General features: G+C 35.2%; 1 protein-coding gene across 5 annotated transcripts in view; it reads right to left on the reverse strand.

Annotated features, from left to right (window-relative positions):
* Wdr59 (WD repeat domain 59) overlaps positions 1–23436 on the reverse strand; it is an 88711-nt gene that overhangs the window by 59600 nt on the left and 5675 nt on the right. For all 5 annotated transcript variants that reach the window (XM_069836267.1, XM_069836265.1, XM_069836264.1 and 2 more), the window contains exons 4-11: positions 21803–22010; positions 19142–19275; positions 15961–16110; positions 12720–12879; positions 12498–12577; positions 10756–10837; positions 10439–10659; positions 698–862 (exon numbers count right to left, since the gene is read on the reverse strand). In XM_069836267.1, coding sequence (XP_069692368.1) covers positions 698–862; positions 10439–10659; positions 10756–10837; positions 12498–12577; positions 12720–12879; positions 15961–16110; positions 19142–19275; positions 21803–22010 — 1200 coding nt within the window. The remainder of the gene's footprint in view (positions 1–697; positions 863–10438; positions 10660–10755; positions 10838–12497; positions 12578–12719; positions 12880–15960; positions 16111–19141; positions 19276–21802; positions 22011–23436) is intronic.

Below are 23436 nucleotides of genomic sequence, written 5' to 3' on the forward strand. Positions count from 1 at the left end.
GAACCACGACGTGTCTGTTTCCAATCTTTAACGATTCTGTTCATACATATGATGAAAAGTAATGGAGATAGGCCATAGTCTTGACTACATATTTTAATTAATTAAATTTGCAATACAACTGATTTTATTAGTTTTATGTATTTAAAATAATTATACAGGGCTTAAACTTTTAATTTTGTTACATTTTTGCTGCATTATGAAATTCCATTTGAATTACTGATACATCTGATCTAATACAGAAAAATGAATGCTACAATGTTTAAAACCTTTCAATGATAAATCAACTTCCATAGAGAGTTAAGAATAAAGATACTGCATAATATCTAATACATACTATAGTATTATCGTTTTTATTTCTATACATTCCAATAGGAGGCATCAGACAGTGTTGACGACATTAAAAATAGGTTGGACGGGACCTTGAAAAAATGAATAAGGAATTTTCTTAATAATTTTATAGAAATGAGCAAAAAAAAAATGTATTTTTTTAATTTTTTTCGACATTCCAGGACAAATATACATCAGTCCAGGACACAGGACATACCATTAAAATCCAGGACATCCAGGACATCTCACAACCCTGTGTACAGTCATGACATCGTGTGGAAGCCACAATCCTGGGTTGGAATCTCATTTAGTGGATGGATGGACAGATGGGTGTTTGTCAATTGTGAATGTGGTTAGAAGGTGAAAATACCTTTTGTAATTTAGCCATTGTGTTATTATCAATAGATGTCCCTTGGGCAAACTGGAACGTCGGAGCAGCATTATATGGATAGCTTGGAGGAAAACTAACTTGCAGTATGACAACATGAGCATTTCTTTGGGCAGTAACAGTGCAACTTCTTCTAACAGCATCCATCTGAAAAAAATATGTAAAATATTAATTTACGTAACATCACACTTATTTATCATTGTTCAAATATTTTAGGTGGACACAAAAAATTATGAAAAAATCTCGCAACAAGACTAAATCAGTGTGTGAAATATGAAACATTACATATTTTGTGATTAGACATATAAGTTAGTTTAAAACGAAAATATTGTAATGTTGCAAAAAATAGATGTTGAAATTTTTGCAGAAATACAGATCCATATCCCTGATACTGAAATATTTATATCACAAGGACTGAAAGTGAGGTTTTACAGATGAGTTGAGATGTTTACGGCAAAGTACAGCTGAGGCCAGAATTTCGAAACCAATTTGTAAAACACTTACAATTCTTGTAATGTACAATATTTTATTTCATATTATGTCGAATTTCATTATTTTTAATAAATGAATATTAACATGTACGTATTAAACAACCAGTAGAATAAGACACCCCTAAAATATGTCCAGAATAAACTGGTCTGCATGTATTGAAGTTGGAGAACGAATTACACTCATTACACTCTATACATGCAAGAACAGTTGACAGACGGAAAATCATGGAAGGAGATGTGGATGGATATTTTGAAGTTCGAAAAGAAGTATCAGATAAATGTAATGAAGCGATGGACGAATGATCCAAGGATGTGGAAATTTTTTAGAAGTTTTACAAGGAAAATGGACGCAGGTATGATGTAAGACTTACACAATCGATAGAAGTGATATTACGTCAATTTGTGTAATGGATAACGTGAACTACACAATAAATATAAACATGGTGTAGATATAGGCTTAATATTATTTACTGATTTCTTTATTATTCTATAGTGTTGTAGGCGAATTCTAAAATACTCTAGTATGAAATGTTAAAAATTCAACAATAACCTTATTTTTGTTTTAATTCATTACGTCGCATTTGTTTGTTAATAGTAATTTTTTTCAGTTACTGCATGATGACCATTGTGGGGGCCAGTCATTGAACAACTGATAGATAAGGACACATCTGAAATCTGCTGAGAATGGATTGGCCCAAATTGTACCAACTTTTTTAAATATAATAAGGTAATTTGGAAGTAAGTAAGGTGGATTGTACATTGTACTGTCATGTTCTGCTTGTCAGCCATTTTGTAAGACCATAAAGTAGTTGTTTTCTAATGCCAGGTATTTGAAAATAAAGTCATTTGACGTCTTGCACTTCAATATTTTTCAAAGATATTATCATGGCCAGCCACTGAAGCATAAAGTAGTGAAATGAGACATAGTATGAAATAAAAGTTATTTTGAACATGCTGTCTGTGCACAGCAATTTGCCCTGAACTATTGAACGGATTTAGTCTGTATCATGAGTCATCTTATCTGGAAATCATGTACGTGAAATGTGTAATTAGTAAATAAGTCTATCTTTAAAACAAAAATAGTTATTTGCGGTACTTGTGAGGTAAGTGCATCTTTATTGCGCGAGTGGAAAGATTTAAGCACGAGGCGTCAGCCTCATGCTTAAATTACACGAGCGCAATAAAGATCACGCTCACCCCATACTTAATTTTATCCATGACCATAACGAAAAATTATGTTTTATAAAAGAAAATATGTTGAAAATAAGTCCTCATATAATCACATATCATGGCATGGATTTTAGAATCGATACGTGTACTAGGTAGGTTATGATTTAGGAGGCCATCATTAGTGAAGAATGATATCTAAGGCATTGGATAAATAACAAATTATAATTAATTAAATTTTAATATATGTATATATTTTTTTCATTTTAAACGTGTATTTTCGTCTTTTTGAAGTTACAGGGATTATTTAGAAGTGTTCACGGGACTAATGTGATTAAAATAATTTCACATTTTACTTCTGTAAACTTAAGAGGAATATTAAAACGTAATTAATCATCGTGTCTGTTTAGTTCAGTTGACTAACGCATGTTGAACACGTGTTGTTATAAAATCCTATAAACACAACTTCGTAAGTTCAAGTTCCTCGCCTTCCAAAAGGTAAATTATTACAAATTTAAAAAAAAAATATGTATTAGATATGAATGCAATGCACAAATTATGACGTAGTAGATAGAGAAAAGAGAAGGAGATTGAGTGTATGTATATTTAAGAAATGGTAATAAGGAAGTAACTAATATATTAACTTCTTGAGTAATAGTTGAATGGAAAAGTATACGTGTGTACCCGGGTACTAGGAAAATGCTAATGAACTGTGGGATAAAGTTCAAACTGTGAGGTAAAGTCTTTATCTCACTAGTGGAATAAAGTAATGTTGAATAAAAGCCTACTTTACAAACGCAAAAGTATTTAGTAAAGGCATGTTTTTTGTTATGGTCATGGATAAAATGTAAAATATCAATTACCAGTAACTTGAAATTGGCTCACAAAGGGAGTCCACAGTGTTCCAGACACTGATTCTATTGAACTTTCATGAGGTCAATATACATAGAAGAAAAAGCAACCCTTCGAAAATCCTGTCGAATGGTCTTAAATTTTCGAGATACCAGCTTTCGAATATCCTTACAGCCCTTATGACATTATAGTACGGAGAAGAATTCAGCAGCAATTGAACAGCATAGTGGATAAGATAGTGGACTGATAATTCTGAAGTTGACAGTTCGAGCCTACCTGTCACAAATCAGTTTTTTTTTTATTATTATTTTCTATTCTCATTTTTTCTTTCAATTACAAAACTATTGTAGGAAAGTCCAGTTCCAGAACCATTTTTTCGAACAATCCATTCTAACAGATTCCCTATAAATACGGGAGAGATGCTAAGGATAGCCAGTTCTGTGATAAGCAAAGCAACAACATTTAAGAAGCGTGTTGGCATTAAGTGAAGGACACATTGATGATAAAGCTTCAACAAGTGGTGTTCAATTAGAAACATGTGCTGGAAAAAGTATGATAAACAAGTTATTATGGACACACTGGAAATGTTCCAATGTCATGTATTTCTTTACTCTCTATAATACGGTACATTACTTTCATTTTATATATTCAAATGTTTTTTCTACACAATTTGCACTTATTTTAAGAACTCCTATTAGATAAGCTTATCATTTATTCATGCTGTTGAACTTATGTATGTACTCTGATGATATCTTTCCATATTACAATAATAAAATAAATAGAAAAATAAAAATTTATATAGTACATTATGCAACGAGCCTATAATGATAGTAATTAAGACGCGAGTATGTTTGTTTATGAAACTAGCGCAAGCGAGTTTCATAATTTTCATATGAGCGTCTTAAATACCATTATAGGCAAGTTTCATACGACTTTTTATACTCGACCATATTTCTAACTTGAAATTATTCAGAAGTATTCATTGTATTCGCATCTCACTGAAGAGCAGAAGTGACTTTGTGCAAGCTCGTAAATTGTGAGATGTGCGCAGACGCAAAAGTATTGACTTTTTCCAAGGTACAATAATGTTATTGACCTTGACATAATTTAGAGAATAACATGAACTAATTTTGATATAACCTGGAAATTGATTTAGAATTGAAAAACGAGATGACAAAATGAATTTATTTGAATATTATTTACAATTAACGCTAATTATTATAGTAACAGAACAAAATCTTCTGCCACAGTATTGGATTTCCAGCCTCCGTGACGTTTCCCTCGTCTTTCGATTGCATATCCGAGAATAATCGAAAAACCTGAACTTTAATGAATAGGTATACTTTAATGACATGCATTAAAGGACTGCTACCAGGTGTATAATTACTACATTTCGGCATGGTCGAGCATAAAATATATAATGAAACAGTGAACTAAAAAATGGAAAACAGACCTGAAGATAATTAAAAAATAAATAAAATAAAAAACCCTGACAATAGGTAGGCTCGAACTATCAACTGTATGATTGCCAGTTCAGAACTTTAACCATTTTGCTACGAAACTTACTTACAAATGGCTTTTAGAGAACCCAGAGGTTCATTACCACTCTCACATAAGCCCACTATCGGTCCCTATCCTAATCAAGATTACTACAGTCCCTACCATCATATCCCACCTCCCTCAAAACCTTTATCCTTCCATCTATGCCTCGGCCTTCCCAAACATCTTTTTCCCTCTGTCTTCCCAACTAACACACTATGCATTTCTGGATTCACCCATACATACTACATGAATGTGTGCAGTTCTGCATTGTGTAACTTCCTCCATTCTCCTGTAACTTCATCCCTCTTAGCTCCAATATTTTCCTAAGCACCTTATTCTCAAACCCAATCTCTGTTCCTCTCTCAAAGTGAGAGTCCAAGTTTCACAACCATACGAACAACTGGTAATATAACTGTTTTATAAATTCTAACTTTCAGTTCTTTTGAGAGCAGACTGGAGAGACGAGACTGCTTATAAATATACTAATCACATCATTAGAATTGAAATTTGTAGTTTTAAACCTAACTAAGGCATTAAATGTTAAGGTCAATAAAAGATCTCTGTATAGCTTGCTTTGAAATGAATGTGAAACGAGGGCGACATTTCGTAGATTTCCAGCCAACTAGTTCTCACTCACAAGTTCCCTGCTTTGTGGAGAGATGTCACTGCAGGACATCTCATGAAACAGCAGAGGTCTCTGACGGACCAACTAGGAAACAAAGAAGAAATTATGATGGTACGTACAATGAATGAATAGGCTGCAATGTATCCAGTGCCTTCAAAATCAAAAAAGTAAGAAACAAAAGTATTTGTGGATTATGAGAAGGCATTCGATAAGATGGATCGAAAATAAAATATGTTATAATGAAGATAGAGGATTCCCCCAACATATAAAAAGGGCAGTACAGAACCTGTGAGTAAAATATACTGGAATACGTATTGAAACAAAATGGGAGAAAAAAAAAGTAATATTAATTAATTAGGATGTTCAACAAGGATTTTTGTTAGCACCCACACTTTTTCATATTAGTATAAATATTATTCCACTAGAAAATGACAGAATGAGATATAAAAAGGGTTTTATATAAACACAACTCTTTTAAACTCTATTTCATTTGCAGATAATGAAAATAATACACGTAGAAATAAATATAAGTGGACAACATAAATATCTCCAATACCTTGTATTAATCGGAAAAAGTTATTCGGAAATAAAAAAGCTGTTTGTACAATTGGTGTTTTCATTGACAGATGCAATCACAGAAAATATGAATTCTTAAATACATTGCATAATGCAAACAATGTTTTCTATTATGTACAGAAATTTCACTCAAGAAAATTTGAATTAATTGCATACACAACAGTAATCCAGCCAGTGCTATTGTATGTGCGAAGACACAGAACCTGACCAGGCAAGAAAAACATGTTAAAGAAACGTGTTTATAAAAGAAAGATTTTTGGTCCAGTCAGCTGAAAAATAGTAACCATGATATTCATGAATTATGTAATATATCTCCAGTCAATCACAAACATAGGAACTGCAAAAAGATTGTGATCTAGTGGACAAGACATGTGGTTTGCATGAATGACAGTGGAAGTGTTAAGTAGAAATAATCTGAAACATTCAAAGGCAAAAAACCTTGACGAAGACCAAAGAATAGATGGAAGAATGAGATTACAAGAGAATGCTGGGAGCAAAGTGGGAAAACATAATGATGAACAGAATAGAGTGGAGGCACTTTGTGGGACTGAAGCAAAGACAAAGTGCTCCCTAATACATGACTGATTGATTGATTGATTGACTGACTGATTCGCAGGTGCCAAATATCACGAAAAGAATTTTCAGAGAGCTCTATCCAAATTGCAACATACATATAACTAAAATATAACATTAACATTTCAATTTCAAAAATAAAAGTAATTGCTTATATAGGAAAAGAACCAATTACAGTGAAAATTGTCTTAATAATCGAATAGCGGCACAAGTAACAAATTTCAATTATCATCATCATCTTCCTAACAAGTATTAGGCCAAGTGGCCTGTTACGGTCTCAAACTAGAATTTTCAGTCCATCTCTTCTTTGGACGGCCTAGAGATCTTTTGCCATATGGATGGTAACGAAACAGTGCTTTTGGAATTCTGCATCGATTCATTCGTTCGAGATTACCCTTCCACTGAAGTTGATATTTGCTGATGAACTGCATAATGGGTTCTATTTGAAGTTCTTGCATTATGTCTTCATTTTTTTTTTATGATCCCAGCGAGTATATCCAGCTGTTGCTCTCATAAACCTCATCTCACTTGCTGTTATACTACTGACATCTTTATTCTTCACAGTCCACACTTCACTACCATAGCTTAATACTGGCTGTGCTAAGGTTTTATACAAGCCTATTCTTGTGTGTCTTTGTACTAGTGAAGGTTTCATGATTTTATTAATGATCCCCATTGTTTTATTATATTTACATATTTTTTCAGCAATATCTACTTCATCATAAGGTGATGATCCCATCCTCACCTTCCCGTGGTGCAACCCGTTTTGAACGAACGAGGCTCTGGGGACCGAGTATCAGCGGTATAACTGAAATGTCATATGCAGAGGAAATGCTGTATAGGTGGGAACCCCACCGATTGCACCTCTTTGGGCTAGCAACCCATTGAGCGTCATTGTTACATTGCTTTCAAGTCTCAACAGAAGCCTCAGATGACAAATTTCAATTATATGGGTTGTAATGTTGGAAATGAAATAGACCTCGACATTAACATATTGTGACAGAGCTGGGATACGATCTCACGACCGGCAGAAGGAGGACAAGGTCGGCCGTAGTTCGGTGCGGCAAATGAAATGAGCGCGCATCTGCTTCCTGGGGCATGTGCTGTGGCGTAGAGAGGAGAGAGAGTGAATGCAGCAGAGAGGGAAGAAATCCAGAGAATTCGGGAGGTGCAATCTTCTGGACATCCGTGGAAATTTCTAGCATCGTACTTTCCCGAAACTATGGTTTGGTTATAAAAGAAGAGACGCAAGTGAGCTGGCAGCAGTCGTTGTTAGTTTTTGGTCAGCAAGCCAGCCAGTCTTGAGTAGCAGTGAAGCCAGCTTCGAGACCAGAGTTCGACTTGAGTGTGTCCGCAGCTGTGTGAGAGTCCGAAGTCCTGAGTTCGAAGTTCAGTGGACTGTCTCTGAAGATCTGGGGTTCGAGATACTGTGAACTCGAGTGACGGAGCTAGAATAACTAGCCAATGCAAACGAACTGTGAACTGAGAACTGACAGTTCTGATTTGTAAATAGTGCTTTGTGAACATTAGTTAAAATTAACAGTTCATTGTTGTTCTCAATAATCCAAGTAAATTGTCATTGTCGTCTGTGGAGTGCAATAACGAATAGTGTGTTACTGTGTGTAGTGGAAATCCCATTGTTGACGGAAGAGTTTAAACTAAATTATTGGAAGTGACTACTGCTGAAACAATAAAATTTCATTATTGTTTTGTAATAAAAGTTACAATATTTTAAAGATATTGTAAGATACTGAAACGCAGTCTTTTAGAAAAATTAAAAAAAAAAAAAACAAACTTAACGTAAGCTCTTAAAGAAATTTAAAAACTCCACTGGAATTCTACGAAGTAGTTGCTATAACAACGCTGCATGAGGCAGAACATGGGACTTTTAACACTGAAAAAATGAAAAGGCTGGATGCGGAAAAAATACACTCCTACAAGCAGTTGCATGTTACAGAAGGGCAATCACATTATGAAATTACAGGTGAACTACATGTAATGCTATCAACACAAAACAATATGGAGAAAAATGGTAGATCCATACAGAAAGCATGCCTAAGTCCAGAATTCCATAAATAATCCAAGCCAAGAAAAGGTCCCAGGAACACTCATAAGAAAGATTGATAGAACAATTAATTTTTTAATCCTGACATGTATTCAAGAGACTACATGCTAAGGGGTTAGGTACAGCTTACAACAGTAAAATATTTGGAAATATCCAACATTTTTTCCTCCATTACTATGTCTTGTACATTAATGAAAATTGGTATGTGTACAACACTGTCCTTCTGCTATATGGAAAAAATATTTTTACATTAAAAAAAAAGGTGTGTATATATAATATAATATAATATATATATATATATATATATATATATATATATATATATATATATATATGTTGTTGTTGTTTTCTAATACCAGGCGTTTGACAATAAAGTCATTTGACCTCTTGCACTCCAATATTTTTCAAAGATATTATCATGACCAGCCACTGAAGCACAGATTTTGAGGTGTTCCGAATCCATTTCTTGGTTTGAGTTGCACATTGGTCAGTTAGGGGACTGATATATTCCAATTCTATGCAGGTGTTTGGCCAAACAATCATGGCCTGTTGCCAATCTAAATGCAGCTACAGACGATTTTCGTGGTAAATCGGGAATTAACTGTGGATTTTCATGCAGAGAGTTCCATTTTTTCCCTGGAGATTGTGTTATCAAATTTTGTTTGTTGAAGTCTAAGTATGTAGATTTAATAAATCTTTTCACAGAGTAATACGTAGATTTAGTAACAGGTCTGTAAGTAGCAGTGCTGCCCTTCTTTGCTAGTGCATCCGCATTCTCGTTTCCCAGGATTCCACAGTGGGATGGTATCCATTGGAATACAATTCTTTTATTGAGTGATATTAATTGAGAGAGCATTTTAGTTATTTCTGCTGTTTGAGATGAAGGTGTGTGTTTAGAGACTATTGATAGAATAGCTGCTTTGGAGTCTGACAATATAACTGCATTTTTAAATTTACTGATGTGGCATAGAAGATTCCTGAGACTTTCACTTATTGCAATGATTTCTCCATCAAAACTTGTTGTTCCATACCCAAGAGATCTATAAAGTGAGAAGAGACAGCACGTAACACCTGCACCGGCACCTTGTTCTCTGGAGATCAAGGATCCGTCGGTGTATAAATGAATATATATATATATATATTTTTTTTTTTTTTTTCAAAATTTAAAATGATGGCAGTTTACTGTGCAGTGATCAAGTTTTTCCCTCATAACTCATAAGCTTGTTAACTTTTTCATGTTCTCTCTCTTTTATTTTATTGCTGAAACTCATGTTTACATCATGCTCTTTCAACTACATTCCTCAATAAATATATATATTTTTATATTTGATCATTTTTTAGATGAATTTATTTTTTTCAGACAATCTATCAAAGGTATACAAGTGATCTTGCATCATATTGTAGATATGACATGCATAAATACACAAAAAATTTCATCACAGAATGTTGGATAGTTTTTGAGCTATGTGGGAAACGCTGCATCACTGCACAGTGAACTGAATTTTGAGAAAAGAAAAAAATAAATAAATAATTTTTTTAATCGTATCAATATTTTTTTCATATAGCAGTAGGACAACGTTTTACACATACTAATTTTCATTATTGTACAAGATACAGTAATGGAGGGAAAAAAAAATGTTGAATATTTCCAAAATTTTACTGCTGTAAGCTGTACATAACCCCTTAAACCAAATGGCTAACTTCTGATGTGAGTTATGATGAAGAAAAAGAACAAGCACGAGAAGGTTTGATACTGTGAGGTGATAGAAGTCAGACTACAAATAAGCAAACAAATGACAGCCCGAAAATAAAAGAAAGAATGAACTTCTTACCACATCCAATTTAACATTAGGCATATTAACATTAATAAGGGAGAATTCCTGCTGGAGAGTTTTTGGCTGCGTAGGAGAAGGGTTCACCTCCCTATCGGAGGGGTTACCCAGGCTGGCATCAGTTCCTTCATCCAGTATCAAACTGCTGGACATATCCGACACACCAGATCCATTTTCCAGACTCAGATCTTGCAAAGGATGTGTCAGTGCAGGTTCCACCACTGAAATAATCGAAGTTAATTCTTCTTTAATCACAGAACTTGTGCTTTGAATAAATAGACGAAAGTCCTACTCCCTATGTTGTTGGGCCTACACACCTATTGTTGTTCTGACTGCACTGGTGCCCTCTGTCTCCTGTGTGTCCAAGGAATGGTCAACATCACGTTCATGGCCACAAAGCTTAAAAAATAATTAAATTAAATAAATATACAAAGTATTTTCATATTGAAACAATTACCACTTCTTGGTGGTCGAATGGTTACTATATGTTTCCATTCACGTCCTAGATTCATGGGTTCAAACCCAGCCAACGTCAAAGACCCTGCATAGAGTTTCATGTTAACGAACAGGGGCGTATACTATGCGATTCTGGCTTCCAAGTTTAGTTTAGATTAGTATCCCTGTTCGTTAACATGAAACCACAATTTAAAGTCAACAGTATAGTGTGTACTCTATGCTGGGTCTTTGATGCTGTGAATCCACTTGAGGTATGTGGACATAAAGGGAAGAATTGGACAGTGGTCTTGTGTCGTTCCTGGATAGCTCAGTGGTAGAGCATTGGCACTCATAGCCAAAGGTCCCAAATAGTTATTTATGGTACTTGTGGGGTAAGTGCATCTTTATTGCACGAGTGGAAAGATTTAAGCACAAGGCGTCAACCGAGTGCTTAAATTACACGAGCGCAATAAAGATCACGCTCACAAGTACCATACGTAATTTTATCCATGACCATAACAAAAAATTTTGTTTTATAAAAGAAAATATGTTGAAAATAAGTCCTCATATAATCATATATCATGGCATGGATTTTAGAATCGATACATGTACTAGGTAGGTCATGATGTAGGAAGCCATGATTAGTGAAGAATGTTATCTAAGGCATTGGATAAATAACAAATTATAATTAATTATATAATTTTAATATAAATTTTTTTCATTTTAAACGTGCATTTTCATCTTTTTTAAGTTTCAGGGATTATTTAGAAGTGTTCATGGGACTAATGTGATTAAAATAATTTCACATTTTACTTCTGTAAATTTAAGAGGAATATTAATCATCATGTCTGTTTAGCTCAGTTGACTAACGCATGTTGTTATAAATCCTATAAACCCAACTTTGCAGGTTCAAGTCTCCTCGCCTCCCAAAAGGTAAATTATTACAAATTTAAAAAAAAATACATATTAGATATGGATGCAATGCACAAATTACGACGTAGTAGATAGAGAAAAGAGGAGATTGAGTGTATGTATATTTAAGAAATGGTAATAAAGAAGTAGAGGTAGTGACATCTAGTAACTAATATATTAACTTCTTGAGTAATAGTTGAATGGAAAAGTATACGTGTGTACCCGGGTACTAGGAAAATACTAATGAACTGTGAGATAAAGTTCAAACTGTGAGGTAAAGTCTTTATCTCACTAGTGGAATAAAGTAATGTTGAATAAAAGCCTACTTTACAAAAGCAAAAGTATTTAGTAAAGGCATGTTTTTCGTTATGGTCATGGATAAACAATTTTTCCCTTTAATATTATTCAAACCAACTTTACAGGAAGCTAAACTTGGAAGCCAGATTCGCATACATATCTCTTCTTTGGCTAGGAAATGGAGCTCAACAACATGGAGTTGCATAATAATGACAATCGATATGCAAAGACTTTGCAGAATGGAATTAAGAGTGAAAAAGCAGTCTCTAATTCATGTAAAAACAGAAAAATTTTTCACTTTTCAATTACTGGAAAGTTTAATTAGTGGAATAAACCCCATATCTGAGGTAATGGAAACCAAACAACTATTAATCGCAATTAATTTCCAATATTTGAACATGTAAGAAACTCATACCTTCTGGAGAAATGGTTCTATCCTCCAAATCCTGAGACTCTGATCCTTTGACCATGTTATTAATTCGTAATCCGAGGTATCTGAAATAATATGTGATAAATATACATCACAATAATAACAGTATTACAAAGTATGATAATTTTATAAACTGGACAAAATAAGAACAGATATGAATGTTATCAATGAATAATAAAATTCCTGAATAAACATTTGTTTACTGACCTTCTTTGTGTTTTCTCCATTCGAACTCCAGGACAACATCTGTGTGTCCTACAAAAGTGTGAACTGGAGTAGTCTGGTTTGCAATGTTCCACAACAGAAGACTATTTTCCCCTCTTCTTAACTGCGGCACAACTACTGTGATTAAGCCTTCACCAAACGGCTGCAAAGATTAGTAAAGCACGAGTATTTAGAGTGTGACAATATAAGATTAATAAAAGTAAAAAAGTAAATCCATGGCGCTACAGCCCTTTGCAGGGCCAAGACCAACCAGCCAGCTCCTGGCCTCACGTCCACATGCCGAAGCAGAGGTGGACGATCATCCAACTAGAATGGAGGCATCGTGTGGTTAGCACGATGATCCCCCCAGCTGTTATAGCTGGTTTGAAAAACCGGATTTTTGCTACCTATTGTAGCTCTCCAAGTGCATCACGATGCTGGGTGGGCACTGGTCCCATACACTGATGGAAATTTCATGAAAAAATTTCTTCCCCCCCATGAAGACTCGAACCAGTGCACATTCTGTAACGCGAGTCCTAGGCAGGATGCCTTAGACCGCAACGCCACGAAGCAGGACATATAAGATTAATATAATGCTGAAAATCGGAATTTTACACTATGCATGGGCTGGTCTTCTTAGCATGGCTTAATTTGGAACTAAAATAAGCTGCGATTAATCCTACGTCATATATAATATGAAGAGTCCACTGCAAGAATGATGGATGTCATTTGGAATACATTTTTGAGGAGAAGCAATTAAAAGTTTGAAATGCTTAGTGCTCAAAGCTTAACTGTGATTTTCCGATCATTACTGGACAATGACTATCAATGTTAATGCCATATAACTCTCTATGTACATTCTATGTGTCTTAAGCTATGCATTGACAGTCTTGGTTCATTTTCGACAAGAAAGTGACATCCATCATTCTTGCAGTGGACTCTTCATATGTAACGTGTAAAAACTCTTGTCCCTCAGTAAAATTACTCCAGATAAAATTTAAGTCCATACACCATCAAAATTTTCTGGTTCACAGACTGATGTTTTTGATCTGCATGCAACTGCATGCAAGAAAATACACGAATTTTTATCAAATGAAACTGTTTGCCTCATCTCAAGTGATTTGCTGTCTTTTTCAAGTATGATCACACAGTATGGGATATAAGTCACCTTGCACAGAGCTATCAAAAACAATTTAGGTATCTGTCGGATACAGGGGGGAGAGCCATTAATACTTCCCATTGAAGGCTTTAAGGAACCAACTTGGACAAATACCCAATGTCCCATCCCTACCTTCCCGTGGTGCAGCTGTTAGTAAGCATAATTTTACAAGCTGAACTAAAGGGAGGGGCTACTCATCAATTAGCACTGGTCAGCTTGATGAGTTAATGACTGAATTTGGTATAATTTTCCTCTATTCAATACCTAATACCCTCTTTACCCTTTCCTGTCCAGTCCTCTGACTGAACTCTTACTTTCTTCGACCCCGATGGCATTAGAGCATTCAAGGCCTAGGGGTTCATTTCACTTTCCTTCCTCCTCTTTCTACTTTTCTGTTCCTAGTGCTGACCTGCTATGGCACTAAAATCGTCCTCCAATGGCTTAAGGAGGGAAAGTTGGTGATCAACAAGATCTCCCAGCTAGGTCCAGTGGACCCGTCGACCAACAGCAGGTGTGGTCCTCCAGACATTCTGGGGGTTGTGTGTGAATGAAGTAGCCACCAAAACGTTAAAATATGGTGTTCACTTAAATCAGCTACAACTTGCCATTTTCACTCCAATCAAGAAATGGATTCGGAACACCTCAAAATCTGTGCTTCAGTGGCTGACCATGATAATATCTTTGAAAAATATTGGAGTGCAAGAGGTCAAATGACTTTACTGTCAAATGCCTGGCATTAGAAAACAACAACAACAACAGATTTATACACAGCAAATTACTGTTCGACATTTAAAAAATTATATTGTACAACTGTCATTATTTCTGAAGTCTTTAACAGTATTTCCAGTGATGATCTGACAGCATAAAAAAGTCTGAGAATAAGAAAGTGCCATTTTTCAATTTAGAACTCTTGTTTTTCGTAACACCGCATTATTAACTACCTCTTTTCGTACAAAAAATAAAATAAAATCAGTGTACTATTCCAGATGTTACGAGTTCCTAGGCAATAAAGTTTGTTTTCTCCAAAAAATAGGACAAGCTCGGTCCAGAAGCGGTTTAACGTTATGAATGTCTATTTATGAGTATATAACAGATTACTCTTTCCCCAAATGGCCAAACAAGCATGAGGTACAGACAATGCTTCAAATAATAAATCATATCTCATGATTCTGTCACTTTGTTACGAACTTTTAGGGGTGAAAGAGGTGATATCTATATCTGGAAATGTTACATTTGGCAGTTGCAAGCCTTGATATATGCAGTCAGTATAGCCAGCAAGCACTACACTCAAGGCCATCTTTCTGAACTTTAGTTACAGACAAATTTTTCTGCAAACATTGGTGAATTCTTATAAACATGCTGTGGACTAGCTAGCATCATTAATGACATTTTGACTGCTAAAGCCTTGCACCTTTTCTTCCATTTCCATTTGCCCTTTCATAAATGAAATGCGTAACAGCAAGTTCTCTTGTGAATCTTTTTGCAATAACAAGAAACTTCCTTACTCACTGGTGCTATAGGACAGCTACATATAAACTGAGGTGATGTTTCAGTGCATTGGCTATAAGTTCGATGTCAGATGGCTATTTCAATTGATGCTGTAAACAAGATTCTGTACCCAACTGCATGAACTTTGTTATGCTTACAAAAATCACAAGGGCAACAAGAGATATATTGAAAAAAAAAAAATTACCATGATCCTCCAGTTGCACTTAGATAGGTTCTGTAATTACCCAATGAAATGTTTCTGAACACGGTTCCTATATGAAAGTTATTCATAATGATCTCCATCATTCTTAAAAGTTTGTAACAAAGTTACAGAATCACCCTGTATAAAGAAAAAATTCTAATAATATTAAGTCATTTAAAATACATGTCGAAATACTTTCTCAAAATTTGACATTTCCTTCTTGTTTTATTCAACTTCAACTACGCAACTTTTTGGTTACACTTACTCCACCTGACCATAATGATAAAAGAGTACACACCTCACAATTGACACTCCAAGCATATACTACAGTATGATAAAATGGTACTAATGGTAAAACTGGTGAATTATGACTTGTATCACGAAACAATACTAACTGTGTAACGGGCCCTCCAGACAGGAGATGAGGTATTCAGAATGCTTTCAGCACGTCTTGGATTTGTAATATCGAAAAATTTTACAGTGCAATCTTGACTAGAAGTGGCTAGTTGATTCTCATGGGTTGGACTCCAATCTAGGCCATGAATCTAGAATAACAAAAAACAATAATAAATATAAAAAACTGCTTATAATTACACACAGTACAACTGACAAGAGTTACTCTGCCAAAAAGTCTTATGACTCTAACAGTAAGAACTCATCACCATCTTCATCACACCATATGAAACCATAATCATAAAGCATAATTACGTACATTTAGGCCAGATATTATAAATACGGTTAATCTAAGATTATGTTAACCTAAAGTTAAACCTAACTGAGAGTTTAACTCAATGAGCCATATTACAGAGTCCAAGTTTCACAACCATACAGAACAACCAGTAATATAAATGTTTTATAAATTCTAACTTTCAGATTTTTTGAGAGCAGACTGGATGATAAAAGCTTCTCAACCGAATAATAACACGCATTTCCCATATTTATTCTGTGTTTAATTTCCTCCCGAGTGTCATTTATATTTGTTACTGTTGCTCCAAGATATTTGAATTTTTCCACTTCTTCAAAGGATAAATCTCCAATATTTATATTTCCATTTCGTACAATATTCTCGTCACGAGACAATCATATACTTTGTTTTTTCGGGATTTACTTTCAAACCTAGCTCTTTACTTGCTTCAAATAAAATTTCCGTGTTTTCCCTATCGTTGGTGGATTTTCTCCCAACGTCAAATAATAATAATAATAATAATCGTAATAAATAAAATAATTAAAAATCTACGCATTTCGTTAAGCTTCAATATTAGGAAAGGCATTGTGGCTCTCAGCAAATTACTGTTTCACATTTTTGGCTCTCCTCTAATTTCTAGTGAGTAGCACTGTTCTAGAGTGTCAAGTTTCTGGTTTTTTGGCTGGATGTGTAATATTTCCATGTTAGTGTCTATGTTGCTGTAGTTGTGATTGGAATTTGTGATGTGTTCTTCATAAGTTTGGTTATGGCTGTGGTATGTTCAATGTAACGTGTTCGAAATGATCCTCCAGTCTGTCCACTTCGAAGTCGTTGCAACTATTGCATGATAGTTTGTATATTCCTGTTAAGTTGTATTTGTGTGTCTTGTCTGTGTGTTAAGATGTTTTTGTAGTGTGTTCTGTATATAATATTGTATTTTAATTTCCTCAAAGATGATGCAATCTTGTATGTTAGTGTGATGTATTTGTTTTGTTCTTGTGTTTGTGTTGCGTTTTCTTGTTTGCATTAAGTCTTATCCTAATTTATCCTTAATGAAATTCATCAAACTAAAAATTTTTCACAAGCTGTGAAGACTGGAAGCAAGCAAATAATTGAGAGTAACTCTCCTAAAACTCGAAGTGTTACACACGTGATCAAATTATTCTCTTGAGTTTGCGAGATTGGAATTTCAACTATCAGAGTAACATGAGACACACAAACTACAATATTTACTTACTTACAAATGGGTTTTAAGGAACCCAGAGGTTCATTGCCGCCCTCACATAAGCCTGCCATCGGTCCCTATCCTGTGCAAGATTAATCCAGTCTCTATCATCATATCCCACCTCCCTCAAATCCATTTTAATATTATATTCCCATCTACATCTCAGCCTCCCCAAAGGTCTTTTTCCCTCCGGTCTCCCAACTAAAACTCTATATGCATTTCTGGATTCGCCCATATGTGCTACATGCTCTGCCCATCTCAAACGTCTGGATTTAATGTTCCTAATTATGTCAGGTGAAGAAAACAATGCATGCAGTTCTGCGTTGTGTAACTTCATCCCTCTTAGACCCAAATATTTTTCTAAGAAACTTATTCTCAAACACCCTTAATCTCTGTTCCTCTCTCAAAGTGAGAGTCCAAGTTTCACAACCATACAGAACAACAGGTAAAATAACTGTTTGATAAATTCTAACTTTTTGAAAGCAGACTAGATGACAAAAGCTTCTCAACCAAATAATAACATGCATTTCCCATATTTATTCTGCGTTTAATTTCCTCCCAAGTGTCATTTGTATTTGTTACTGTTGCTCCAAGATATTTGAATTTTTCATCCTCTTCGAAGGATACATCTCCAATTTTTATGTTTCCATTTTGTACAATATTCTGGTCACGAGACATAATCATATACTTTGCCTTTTCGGGATTTACTTCCAAACCTATCGGTTTACTTGCTTCAAGTAAAATTCCCGTGTTTTCCCTAATCGTTTGTGAATTTTCTCCTAATATATTCACGTCATCCACATAGACAAGAAGCTGATGTAACCTGTTCAATTCCACAAACTACAATATCTTTGCAATTTATAGTGCACATAAATCTGGGCCCCACAAATTACTAACAGACTTATGATCAAGATTACATCACCTTTGGAAGTAAATCCCGAAAAGACTAAGTATATGATTATGTCTCGTGACGAGAGTACTGTACGAAATGGAACTATAAAAATTGGAGATTTAACCTTCGAAGAAGTGGAAAAATTCAAATATCTTGGAGCAACAGTAACAAACATAAATGACACTCGGGAGGAAATTAAACGCAGAATAAATATGGGAAATGCCTGTTATTATTCGGTTGAGAAGCTTTTGTCTAGTCTTCTGTCAAAAAATCTGAAAGTTAGAATTTATAAAACAGTTATATTACTGGTTGTTCTGTATGGTTGTGAAACTTGGACTCTCACTCTGAGAGAGGAAAAGAGATTAAGGGTTTTTGAGAATAAGGTACTTAGGAAAATATTTGGGGCTAAGAGGGATGAAGTTACAGGAGAATGGAGAAAGTTACACAACACAGAGCTACACGCATTGTATTCTTCAACTGACATAATTAGGAACATTAAATCCAGACGTTTGAGATGGGCAGGGCATGTAGCACGTATGGGCGAATCCAGAAATGCATATAGAGTGCTAGTTGGGAGGCCGGAGGGAAAAAGACCTTTGGGGAGACCGAGACGTAGATGGGAAGATAATATTAAAATGGATTTGAGGTAGGTAGGATATGATGGTAGAAACTGGATTAATCTTGCTCAGGATAGGGACCAATAGCGGGCTTATGTGAGGGCGGCAATGAACCTCCAGGTTCCTTAAAAGCCAGTAAGTAAGTAAGACCACTCACTTTCGACAAATGCGCTGCTATGTACTGCACTGGAGCCGTGCCTTTTCTTTGGTCCCACAGTTTGATATCACCATCATGTGCAGTGGCTAACAGATATCTTGACAAGCGATTCCACCGAACTTGTGTTGCACCAGCTGAAAAACAACAAGTGCAATACATCAAAGTTAACTAATTTCAACAAAGCTATAAGATTTTCTACTCAACCATTCAATAATTTTCGTAATTCTTCAGAAGAAGTGAACCACAGAAAAAAAATATTTTATATAATTATGCCTTTTGCGATGTATATATTGGTAAACACGTGGTCTTACTTTTTCCTTGCAAATGCTTTCAACGACCGAAAAATATTCACCTATATGTTCTTATGCATAGCTGTAGCTCCGCCATATTGAGATATCTCCTCCCTCAAGATTTTTCCCTTCACTGAACTCCACTTCACACATGCATACATTGCCATTCAAATCCAACACACTATTGCATAATCCACTTTGCCGAAATTATTGAACAGTCGAAAAATTTCAGATCACAAATACTGATTTGTTTATTTCCACATGATTAAGCAATCCTAGATTACACCGAATTTACGCCAATGTTATCACTATGTTTTACTACCAACAATTCCCTTTCATTACGTCACTGAATAAGATTACTTCTTCCATTGTCCCCTGAACCTTTCGAAACGACAACATAGAAGAAAGATTTGAAATCTTACCAGCATTTCTAATGGTGGCTTAGTGGATAAGACATTGGACCGTGGACCAAGGTTTCGATTGTTTAAGTTAAGGAATTTAAAATAAGTTCTATGCGACTCTAACTTCTGATTACAGGAACATCACAAAGAAAGAGAAAGAAAATGCAAGATGCGAGTGACATCTAGAAATTAAATTTTTTAATCTTACACCTGCTTCCTTCACTTCCTCACAGATAGCTCCCCTCCTCTCAACTCTTAAACCCCCTCTTTCCCCATCAAACGAATGTTACCTATGGTGGAGGAATGCCCACACTTCTTCTGAAGAATTACCATAATTTTAACTGACTTTACAAATCTTGCCAACACCAGAAGGAAAGAATAATTTCCCCTTATTTCTAATATCCAAAATATGGATGAAAGTAACTACTGAACAGCTGGCAAGTTTTATCAGGTGAGCAAATCAGAAATGTGTTTGTTCGATGACAAAACAGTTTCAATTGCAATGTACTTTGTACCTCCTGTTAATGTAAGTAATAATACATCTTGATTACACAACTTTTAACACTGTATCACTTCGGAATATGTATGATAAGAACTTTCTTGTGTTAAATATTAACATACGTTGTTAACATGTTTCGACCTATTTTCGGTCATCTTCAGAACTGGTCGTTGTTGGTCTTGGAGCCTCTTGTTTCCTGTGTGGGTGCGTTCGTAGTGTAGAGTCAAAGAGTGTATGTGTTTTGAAGTTGAGTTGTGTGTTGAGAATATCGTTGGGGTGTGTTTTCATGTGTCTGTATATTTCATATTGTTCTAGTGTGTTGAGTTTCTGGCTTTTTGGTTGGATGTGCAGTATTTCCATGTCTGTGTTGATGTCTCTGTAGGTGTGGTTGGCATTTGTGATGTGTTCTGCATATGTAGAGGTGTTTTGTAATTTTGTTATGGCTGTGATGTGTTCTTTGTAACGTGTTTGAAATGATCTGCCTGTCTCTCCTATGTAGAAGTTGTTGCAGGTGTTACATTTGAGTTTGTATACACATCACATCAATGACAATTTGGTGCGTACTGTCGATGAAAAAATTCATAAGGACAGGAACAAATTGAACAACCCCCCTACAGCCCAGATTTGCTTCTGAGTGACTTTCATCTCTTCCTGCACCTCAAGAAGTTTCTCGATGGTCAACGTTTTGATGGCGACGACACCCAGAATCTCTTCTCGAAATTTGGCTGGGAACAAATTGACCATCCCCCCTACTGTCCAGATTTGGCTCCGAGTGACTTTCATCTCTTCCTGCACCTCAAGAAGTTCCTCAGTGGTCAACGTTTTGATGGTGAGGAAGTGAAAACAGCAGTGCGGGAGTGGTTTGCATTGCAGGCGGGCGAATTCTACAATGAGGGGATATAAAGACTTGTGCCACGACTCGATAAATGCCTCAATAATGGTGGAGATCATGTTGAGAAGTAATTGAACTGTGGAGAATACAATGCAACAAAAATGGTTTGTAAATATATTCCCATTTACTTACTACACCCTTTTGGAACTTACTTTAAGAACACGCCTCGTAACTATCAGATGGAAAGTGAAAATATTAAGGGATGTCGAGGCTAATCCTCAAATAACACTATCGCATATGGCAAGACATGGTTTATCAACTACTTCATTATGAGGAGTAATGAAGAAGAAAGAAGAAATTTTCAATGCTGAGTTTCAGTGTGGTTCGGGTTCAACCAAACAGAAAAACATTTTTACCGCACCATTTGAGGAGTTAGAAAATATTATAAAATGTATAGTAAATAATAATTGTAGGCCTAAACTAACTAAATGATTATAATGTTTGGTATATACACACATGTTAGTACCAGTAATTTTAGCCCGTACTTCCCATTTTATATAAATCTCTTTTTAAGAAAAAAAGAAAGTAATCCCTCAGAGAGATTTGTTACTGTTCTACTGTAACATTCTACATGCTTACCAACAGCAGACAAAGATAACGAAGGCCTCCTTTGGTCTCTAATATCCCAGATATGAATGAAAGTGTCTATTGAACAGCTTGCCAGCAAATTTGGGTCAAATCGATGCCAATTAATGTCACTAACTACTCGAGTATGAGAGCGTAATGTGTGAGTCTGAACCAGATCTCCACTTGGCTGCCAGGAAAGGATCTCCACTCGTTGATTACTCTGGAATAAGAATGAGTGAAATTTAAAAACTTCACACCTCTTCAATCTCTAAATTAATATATCAAGTATAGAAAATTAAGTAATTTACTTTAGCTGATTGCACATTATGTCGACAAAATTTATGCAGAACTCTTTGATTTGACTTGGGAAATACAAAGAAACTACTAAAATACAGCAGATAGCAATAACTTTCATTTTAAACAGTCAGTACTTACGACTTAAGGTATGTATTCTTGGCTAGGCTTTAGTGTACGGTATAGTTTGTTTTAATGTATAGAGGGCGTTGTGATGTACAGTTAAATGTCGTTTTAACGAACGTCAGCTTAATGAATTCGTCAGTACAACGAAAAAAATTGTATTTCCCTTCCTTACCTGCATAAGGTTCCATGTTAAATTATTTCAATTGCACGAACGTCAATATAACGAAAATTTCCTTACAACAAAAATTTTCTCTTCATGATACATTATGATCATTACAATGAAGTGGTAACACCAACATCAATTTTAGAAGCCACAGAAATATTCACTTCAGTATGGAGAAGCTTGCTTCTATCAATCAATCTTCTTAATGTATCCAGCTGTTTGCTGACAACATAAAGTCCACTGTAGTCTATTCAGTTGTTGTTTTCCAAGAGAAATGAGGGGTATTTTGATCGGTGTTCATTTTAGATGCCTGTTGCTAGTAGCCAGAGGTGGGGTGTAGTCAATATATACTGCAGGGCTGTGTCTTCTGCAACTGGTACTGATGATTTTAATTTACTTCTTTTGTGGTTTATGGATGGACAATATAGAAGAATGTGTTCCAGATCTTCATCATGATTATTACACCACAGACAAGTAGGATTCTCAGAAATGTGAAATCGGTGTAGGTACAATTGAGTGACAATGTGACCTGTTCTGGCTCTTGTTAAAAATGTTTCAACATGTCTGGGCAAGTTTTTGTACATATCCAGGTCATCTGGTTTCTATTGTACAGACTGTAAAATTTTTCCTTTGTCAGAAGGTTTGTCCATAGGTTTGTAAAATGAGACTTTACTGAAGCAAAAGCACTGGATAGAGATATCACTTGAAGAGGTGTTGGTTGCAAATATGTTGCCTGTTTTGCAATATTATCGACTTTCTCGTTTCCAGGTATTCCACAATGACTAGTTATCCATTGAAATGTTATTTCCTTTTGGAGTTTTTTTTAGTTTATTGAGTTGTTTCTGAATTGGAATAATTCTATGTGCATATAGGTTCGGTACATATTTAATTATATTAAATATAGCCCCCTTGGAGTCGGTAAGTATGCAAATAGATTTTTCAGAAATTTGAGTAAAACACTGAAGAGCAGCATCAATAGCTAGCAATTCAGTGTCAAGACTGGAGGAGGATGAACATGGTATGAAATAACTTTCTTGATATTTTGGAATATAATACCCTGCTC

Source organism: Periplaneta americana, chromosome 9 (assembly GCF_040183065.1).
Source record: "Periplaneta americana isolate PAMFEO1 chromosome 9, P.americana_PAMFEO1_priV1, whole genome shotgun sequence".
Lineage (NCBI taxonomy): Eukaryota > Metazoa > Arthropoda > Insecta > Blattodea > Blattidae > Periplaneta > Periplaneta americana.